Source organism: Amphiprion ocellaris, chromosome 8 (assembly GCF_022539595.1).
Source record: "Amphiprion ocellaris isolate individual 3 ecotype Okinawa chromosome 8, ASM2253959v1, whole genome shotgun sequence".
Classification (NCBI taxonomy): Eukaryota; Metazoa; Chordata; class Actinopteri; family Pomacentridae; genus Amphiprion; species Amphiprion ocellaris.
Window position 1 is genome coordinate 11,751,862 of NC_072773.1, and position 9,682 is coordinate 11,761,543.

At 39.1% G+C, this 9,682-nt stretch overlaps 1 protein-coding gene across 1 annotated transcript; it reads left to right on the plus strand.

Moving 5' to 3' along the window:
- The first annotated feature begins 4,320 nt into the window (after positions 1-4,320).
- On the plus strand, positions 4,321-9,500 carry szrd1 (SUZ RNA binding domain containing 1). The gene is made up of 4 exons (XM_023264554.3): positions 4,321-4,430; positions 5,658-5,707; positions 6,753-7,019; positions 7,679-9,500. The coding sequence occupies exons 1-4, from the start codon at positions 4,383-4,385 to the stop codon at positions 7,788-7,790; spliced, it is 477 nt and encodes a 158-aa protein (XP_023120322.1). The 5' UTR covers positions 4,321-4,382; the 3' UTR covers positions 7,791-9,500.
- Positions 9,501-9,682: the final 182 nt, after the last annotated feature.

Genomic DNA, 9,682 nt, shown 5'->3' on the forward strand with positions numbered 1-9,682 from the left:
GAGCTAGATTATGACCAGTGAATTTATGACATGAGCCAGTTAAATTTAATCAAAGGTTTTAATGCAGGGCTGCACAGTGGTTTGGTGGTTAGCACTTTCGCCTTGTAGCTAGAAGATCCCCGGTTCGCATCTAGGCCTTCCTGGGATCTTTCTGCATGGAGTTTGCATGTTCTCCTTGTGCATGTGTGGGTTTTTTTCCTCCCACAGTCCAACAACATGCTGAGGTTAATTGGTAACTCTACATTGTCCACAAGTAGGAATGCGAGTGTGATCGTTTGTCTGTATATGTATCCCTGTGATAGACTGGTGACCTGTCCTTGGTCCTTCCCCCTGCCTTCACCCTAAGTCAGCTGAGATAGTTTCCAGCCCCCCATGATCCTAATGAGGATTAAGCGGTGTTTAGATAATGGATGGATGGGTTTTCATGCACAGTGGAGTCTCCTGAACATCTTCAGCACATGTATTACATTGCATTCCACTATCTGCACAGGATGTTATGAGAAAAAACAAACCGGAGGCAAAACTAGCAAACTAAACAGGGCTTGAACTGGGCTTTATCACTGAGAAAGAGTCATATAATAAGCAAAAAGACAAGATCTAGATAACAGCCAGTGAATTTATGACAGGAACTATGGTCAAGGTTTAACTAAGTAGGAGGCATAGTTCTCTGTTTCAGTCGAGGATTTAAAAGCGTTGGAGAGCAGAGCTTTCAAAGAGGACTAGAGACTGTTTCAGACAATACAGGTGAGTGCACGTTTTATTTCAGTTTACAAATATGAACTGAATTCTGTTTTAGGGGACAATAACAGGACTGTAATGCATTACATCCAGATTATTACAGCACTTATATAGGGCATGATGATTTTAACAATAGTGTTCAAACAACAGTGAGTTAGTTTTTATTCTCATATTAACAATGCATAACAATATTATGTTAAATTAGCTTTTTTTGTGTTTGACTGCTGTCAAAAGGCCTGAATATGCTTTACAGATACTTGTTGTGAGTGAATCAAGTACAGAAAGGGCAAAAAATGTCCAACGTGGAGCCCACTGGCACTGGTAGTGTACAGTATGATCGCTGGAACGAGGATAACATCAACATGAATGTAGAGGCTTCGCAGTCCACTATGACGAGGTGAGATGAAATGATGTTTTGCATAACGATGCATATATTATTGATATTTCTTTCTGCTACACAGGAGTAAAGCCATAGACGTGTAGGAAGTAAATCCATGTACTGGGGCATGTATGGACTAAAGTGGAATATTAACAGGGTTGAGAAAGATTAATGCTGTCTTAAAAACATGCCTTTATCTAGAATAGTGTTTGAATGCGATAGTAATCATAAGACCTTTATAGTCAAACCAAACAGACAATGTGAATACAGTCAAGACTCTGCCTTTCTTTCTGTCACATCCACAGGATCTACAACAGAGCTTGTACTGGCAACACTGGAATACTAGTGAAGGCAGCAGCAGCTATAGTTGGTGCAGTGCTCATTTTCGTCATTGGATACGTGACAGGATACTACGTCCATCGGTGCTGATGGTGGAGCCCAGTCAGGAAATCGAAGAGCTTTGACATTTTTAAATAACTACAAATTCCATATTACTAGGCTATATTTCTTATGACAATGGTAATTTAATCCAACTATGTTTAAGAAATATTTTCATTTCTATAGAGAAATCCATAGAAGATCCCTGGTTTGTGTCATGGCCTGGGCCTGGGATCTTTCTGTGTGGACTTTGCATGTTCTCCCTGTGGGTTTTCTCCGGGTTCTCTGGCTTCCTCTCAGAGTTCAAAAACATGCTGTGATTCATTGGTCATTCTACGTTGTCTGTAGGTGTGAATGTGAGTGTGATTGGTTGTCTGTCTCTCTCTGACCCTACAGAGGATTAAGTGGTATAGATAATGGATGGATGGAGAAATCCATGATTGATATGGAACTTAACTGTGTTTATGTTGTGGAATTCAGTATTTTAATAAAAATCTGAAATATTTTGAGCATAACAATTGAAGTTAGGTAAAAGGTCTGATGAAGCTCTGTAATTTTACTAAAACTGCAGTGTTGCAACCCTGCATGGTTACAGAGTCAACTGAATTTCAAAGAGCAATAGCGTTATAATATTTCTAGCCAAACACAAGAAAGATATATGCGTCTGATATCTGAATTCCAATCAGGAGATTTTCTACGGGATAAATGGAATAATTAATTAATGTAGTGACATCAGTTTCTAAACTCTGGAAAACTGCTTTGTCCATTATTTTTCTTGTATTTATTGGATGACAATCTGTCTTCCCACATCATGTAACCAGCATATGAAACACATTTCTTTCTCAACACAATACTGTAGTATAGAAAATATACAGTAGCAGTGCATTCCACATTTTTTTTTTGTATTCCAATACTTTTGCTCACATGAAAAATGGGTGGGTTCAAACAAAATGTGCTGTCTTCCAAGTTGTGTATCAGATCCAAATGGAAATACCTGGAAATAAAAGCTGAAATATTGGTCTCTTGTCTCATATTCATCTCCTGATGTCAAACCCAAATATTTTCTGTCTACCGCAAAATAGAGGCACTGGCCTCACTGTTCCAATACTATACATAAAAATTATTATAATAATAATAATTTTTATTTTTTATATATATATATATATACATATATATATATCCCTCTAATATGACAAAGTATTACGGAATCAGCTGCATTTTTTGTCGTGTTCACTATATTCTTCAGTTATTCAAAACAAAGTCTTTCCCTTTTGGTTGGCAGACAGCATGTGCTGCACAGACACCATTGATTTTCTTCATTTAAAAAATTTTTAAATTTATATATACAATGCCAACCTTAGTAAAATAAACCATACAAGCCATCAGTCATATACACTGTTATATATTTGTACAAAGAACACAAGATACATGAAGAAAATAACACGGTATACAACAGAAATGTGAGTTTCCCTGCCTGTATAGTAACCAGTGTTAACATCACTACAATATGAAATGATTCAAAACTGCATGACCTTTCAGTAATATTATTATTGCAGTTGAACAGTGGAGTATTCAGAAACAAACCTGTTATAAAGACTATTGAATTTACTGTCAAGTAGAAATTTAGTGAAACAGAAGTGTATACACCTGTTATCACTGACACACAAGTTAGAAAACCTGTGATTTCAAAATAGCCAGGTGGCAAAATAAGCCATTGAACAGCAGAATTTTCTCAGTTTTTAACCTGTCAGTTTTGTCTAACTACATACCTGCATCATGACTCTACATGGAAATGAAGAAAAAAAAAACAGGTAGGCGTTTCAGACTTGGCACAGGGATCAACAGTGTAAATGTGAGTTTGTGTGACAGTTCAGACAATGTGAAGGACGGTACATAACGTGAATATCTATAAATGGTGTTCAAGAAAAACATCCAAAGAAAGTACTTAAAGAGTGCATACCTCTTCCAGCATTGTTCAAATCTCTCAAATTGTTTGGATGGTTTTAATGTCTATCTGGATCCAGACCTGCTTTATATTCATAGTAGTAAGGATGGAATCTCACCGACTGGCTGACCGTGATTTTAAGAAAAATATATAAACCTTTGCTGATACAAAACAACTGAAGAATGCATAGTTAGTCTACACAGGGGAAAAAATAAAACCAGTGTTTATGTTGTTCATTTTGTATTTTATTCTGTGTTAGTAACATCTGGGGTGAGACATTTCAATTCAACACACATTTACACTACTGTTCAAAAGTTTTGGGTCACCCAGACAATTTCATGTTTTCCATGAAAACCCTTTTTATTCATGCGCTAACATAATTGCACAAGGGTTTTCTAATCATCAATTAGCCTTTCAACACCATTAGCTAACACAATGTAGCATTAGAACACAGGGGTGATGGTTGCTGGAAATGTTCCTCTGTACCCCTATGGAGATAATCCATTAAAAATCAGCAATTTCCAGCTAGAATAGTCATTTAGCACATTAACAATGTCTAGACTGTACTTCTGATTCATTTCATGTTATTTTCATTGAGAAAAATGCCTTTCTTTCAAAAATAAGACATTTCTAAGTGACCCCAAACTTTTGAACGGTAGTGCATATGTATATTTATATTTTATGATTTATGTCTATGTCCATGTTACACATAAATCAGGATGGACTCTGCAGTGACTTGACCGGAGCAACTGTATACTGATTGCGGTTTAGAGCTAAGTAAATATATTGTGGGTTTATATCGTGTCCCTAAATTTCCTGCTGAACTTAGTGGCGAGGCTCTGGGGAATTCCGTCAGCGTGTCGTCACAGTGTGCAGACAGCCGAGGGGCGGACCCGGAGCTCCGTCCAGCGAAATCCACAGCGTGTCTGAGCAAAATGAAACATGGATGAGGAGGTCGCTGAAAGTTGGGAGGACGCTGCCGATAGTGGGGTAAATAATGAAAGACTCCATGTAGCTTCAGTTGAAGACGATTATCATTTTGGGTGACTGTTTATATGAACGAGGCTGATTTTAGAAGTTCTTACAAGGCTGCTCCATGTTAACGACTGTTCCTCGTGCCATCAATGTAGCTAAAGCTAACGTTAGCTTCAAGAAACTTGTCGCGCTATCGTCAACTAGCGTTAGCTAGACAACGAGTCGGGTTTAACATGGACTTAAGTAACCAACTCACGATAGCTGTTTGAAAATAATTTCCCATTTACCAGCGGTAATATGCTCAATATTTAGCTAACGATATGCAGCTAACAACATGGCTACACGACGCGAGCTAAACCCAAGGAATAAGAGTTCCAGTCCGAATGCTAAGGTTTAGGTGAGGCTGGCTAACGCGATGCTAAGTTAGCTGTTCACTTCAAGCTCACACAGAAAATGTGTCATTTTTCTGATGTTTTGGTTGTTGTTAAATGTACGTAGCTGTACATGACAACTAAAGCCCCTTTCACCACCCGTCTTTGTCTTGTATTGAATTCAGTGCATTTTTATGGAGCTAATAACTTATCTTTAGAAATGTCATCCTAAACATTGACTCTTCTCCACGACAAAGCCCGGAGCATTTTGTGGGATTAGTTTAAGGAGGTGCAAACGTATCTGTTGTGAAGTGACGGCTTGTAAAATGTTTATCACTACATTGATGTTCAGTTTTCACGGAGCTTGGCTTAGACTAGTCTTAATGATGGCTTTGTGGAGTTGCTTGGGTTTTCCGTAGTTTACAGGGCCGTGTTGTTGTTCGACAATAATTTCGGCCATGTTGTCAACTAGTTGGTTGGTTGCGAACCAGTTATGTTGCCACACTGGTCAGCCGGTAACATTCAGCTGACATTAGCCAGCTTTCGTCACGGTAGTTTGGCTGATGACGTTAAGAACGCGGTTCTGAGAAGCCAAACGTCAGCAGCTCATCAGGTTGAACTAGCAGATCGCCAGTGCTTCAGCCAACCTTGTATTCAGTTTTCTCTGGCAGCATCAGCCGGCTAATGTTGGCTAGCTGAGAGTCACTGTTATTACTTGGCAGCTGCCCTACCCATGTATAAATAGCTTGTAACTGAATCCTGCTTTCTATCCACTCTCCCATGCACTGCCTGCAGCACTTCTTCTTTCCCATATCAATCTGACAATGTTGTGTGCTTACATGAACATTTGTTTGCACTCCTTTCCTCCCAGGAAATGGAAAAACGGTTAGAAGAGAAGCTACGGATCAGCCAGAAAGAAAAGTAAGGACTGTCATTTATAATTGGTTCGAATCCTATTGAAACACACATTTTGCAAATTATGAATGATCAATTTTTAGTTTGGGCTACATGATATTGGAAACGAAAAACTGACATTGCAATATTTCGTTTATCTGTGACATATTGTGCACTATAAAAAAAAATACAGGATTGTTCATCAGATATTCTACTATTCTACGACATCAAGGTGATTTAGTTGTGGAAGACTTCTGAAAAGTAAATTAAAATATTTTTTTAATTGCTGAAAAGTTACAGTGAGGACTCCCTTTGATTTTAGATCATTTAGAACTATACTAACATTGATTCATGTAGAATTTATAAATTTTATTTTTGCCTTGGATGACATTCAGATATGAATTTGCACTCATACAGAGCTTTGTGGTGGTGATTTAAATGACCAAACAAATTAGTCTTGTAATCTTATGTGGTGGCAACAATTGCATGACACTGCTGTAGCAGAAGCAAGCTACACAGCTGTGCACAGAGAAACCTCTAGTCTCTACAGTCACTACGGAGCAGGTGAGTGATGAAAAATTGTGTTGAAAAGAGTGTAATAAGTTTTTCTAATTTCATATTTACCAAGTGATTGTATCTACATGGACTGTTTTCAATGAGCGGAGCATTTTAAACACCAGTACTGTGGAACACCAAAATAACGATACATCCAAGAACCCTTACATTGAAGTCAGTTATGTCATGGAGAAGAAAACCATGTAAACTTTCTTATTGCATTAAGAAGCAAAAGCATGATGTGTTTGACGCAAATTGCCTCACTTCACTTAACACTTACTGCAGTGTGACGATGGGGCACATTGAAATGTCAGTGGTGAAATAATGTATCGTGTTGTCCTATTTTCAGTTCATCATATGGGCAGTACTCTTCAATTTGTTACAGGTGAAACAGAAAGTGGAGCAGATTCTTACAATGCAGAAACTGACATGCTGTACTGTGTATTTAACTTTGCTGGGAAGCAGGGAAAACGTAATCAGTGAATGTATGAAAGACCGAGTCTTGTTTTGCATTTAGGGAATCCAGTAATTCTCCACGATCTCTGTTGAAGACGACCATGGTGATACAGGACGACTCTTTACCAGCAGCACCCCCACCTCAGATACGCATTTTGAAGCGGCCTGCAAGCAATGGGTCACTGGGAACACCGTTAAATCAGAACAGGCCTACACCGCAGGTCAAATCTCTGGCCCAGCGAGAAGCAGAGTATGCTGAGGCCAGGAAGAGAATACTGGGCAGTGCCTGCCCAGAGGAGATGCCTCAGGACAAGCCTAACACTGACAGGTAAGCACCAAATATACACAGTTCGCACAGAGTTCATTCAGAACCTTCTAAAGCCGTGCTGCTTTATTTAATGTTACTCTTCAGTCTGAATATTACTATTGCGCATTACACCAACAGAAAGGCAGCTAATAAATAGGCATTATTTGAGGGTCTCTCCAATCACCCCGTTTCCAGTCATTAACATTTTTGTTGTCGATAGTTTAAATGGGTTTATTTTGAAAGCATAGTACCATGTTTGGCTCTTATTCTGAAACGGCAGTAATTTTTATTTATAGTTTGATTTGATACTTAATTAAAAATTTGTTTTGCTCAATGCTAACATCAATATTACTCCAGTCTTGAATTAGAAGCAAAACACTTGTGTTACCACTATGAAACCCTTTTTAATATGTTAACATTTTCATTTGCATTCAGTTTTGAAGTTAACTTCCTTAAAGACAAAAGGGAAGACTAACTAAAATCATATGTTGCGACGGGTCTGATGTGAGGCTGCAGGGATCCAGTATTTAGGACGGTTCAAGAGAAAAACATCAATTGAAAACAAGAACTGCTGCTAAAACTTGCCAGCTGGCAAAGAGTTGTGAGCCGTTTCTGTCTAGCAGCTGGCACATGGAAGAGGCTGCTGTCTGAGTTATTCCTGTTTCTTCTTCTTCTACCAGGCCAGGGCGCAATAACTCTACATTGCCTTCAGAGGACACCAGATCAAACAATCACACTGTCCGGCAGCCAACCGGCCCAGACGGCACCCAAGGGTTCCGACAGCACAGATAAGGGGGCCTCGGAGGCCAACTGGCCATTGAGGGGAGAGAGATCAAGGGCCACCCGAGAGCAAACACATTACTGTATTTTTGAAACTTCCTTCCTTCAGTTCCTCTATATCAGATGGGCTGTGAGTCCAGCCGCATCACTGGCCTCCTCTTCCCACTCACAGTTGGTGCGGAACTGCCAGGGAGCGAAGAACTCAAGTACGAAGTCAAATGGAAATGTGCTCTCTTCTATCCCCACTGTTTGGCACTGTGATTATGGACATCCTCTGGACTCACTGTGATGATCCCCTTTAAGAGAAGCCCCTCGCCTCCATCTGTCCTCCTTTGGTCCCTCATGCCTCCATTCAAGGACGCCTGAACGGCAGAAGCAAAGACTTGAACAAAGGACAGCTCAGAGAGGAGTAGTAAGTGGGGCCATATCAAAATGAGATGAGCTGGTACTTATGCAGCAGCTTCTTCCCAGCAATAATATAAGACATCACTTCAATGTTTTTAATTTTTCAGATGTTGGCTCACAATTTTTTTTATTGTTTTTCTTGCTTGTCTTTGTGAATACTAGGGATGCTCTGATATCTAACGCATACAGATAGAAGTACTTCATATAATCTGCACACCACCCAGAATCTGTATTTATTACTGAGATTTTTAGAAATATGCATAACGTCTGGAGTTTTTATGAAATGGGAAACACATTATTCCACCTTTGTTTGGTGGTAAAATAATAAATTGCTTTCATATGGTTTAAACTGATGCTCTGGACTGAATTTGTGGTGTCTTGCATTAAACACGCCCCTAATGCTGAGTACTAAACTGAGATGTTGGAGTTATCAGTGCACCCCTACTATGTAAATTGCCATTTGTTTTTAAAAGCTGAGGGTAGGGGTCGTCTGTCAAGTTGTTTATCTGATAAATTCTGTTTACGGTTTGTCTTTTGTTTTTCAATGAAGCTTTTGAGCTGTCTTCCTTTGTTTGTCACTTAATTTCTATTTAAAAGTAAAAGCAAAAAAAAACCATGAAAAGGAGATAAGTAGCTTTTTCTGTATTTTTTTCTATAACATAGCAGCAATGTCAGAGCAAAGCAGTATTTTTAATTGAAATGAACCAAAATCCCTTTTAAAACCAACCTAAAATGTCACTATTGTTTGAAGGTGGTGTTGGCAGCAACTCAAAGGAGAGTCAGAGGGTAGATTGAAATTACTGCTGTACTTCACAAGCTTCTCCGTTGTTTCTCCACCTCTTCAGCGGTGTGCTTGTTTCTTCATGTCGTCCTCTGAGGTACAGCACATTGGAACTCAGGTGTAAGTGAACGAGACTGAATGAATGAAATGAACCAAGATTGTATTTTTCCTTCAGGTTTGATTGCGCAAACAGCTAATGTCCGTATTTAAACTTGGGTTCGCACTTAGAAACAGTGCTCTACAGAGAGAAATGTAACTGAAATTATGCCCATGTCCCAAGCCGAATGAATGCCAGATGTTTTTGTTTGTTTCGTCTTAATTGTCAGCATCTTGGTCACATTAAGAACAGAAAAAAACATCCTGGTGTGATTGTTCAGTAACTGATGCTACAGTGGAGTGTGTAAACACAGTTGGATGTGAAAAGGAAAGGAGTTTAAGCGGCTTTCCAGGACCCATGTGCCCAGATGTTCAGTTTTTCACTGTTATTTGCGCAGTGAGGAGATCTCAATAAAGCCATATTCATTGGTGCAACGTTATCAGTACAAACTTTATTGTAATGATTGAATTCAGCTTGTGCCTCCTGCATTTGCATCCTTACTTCCTGGTTGTTGACTTTATTAATGTAGTTCAAGAAACTGAAAAATGTTTGCGGGCGAATTCACAAGACTGTAAGAGATTTTAGTTTGGGAAGTCAAGTGGCAGAAAAGGAGAGTCGGGT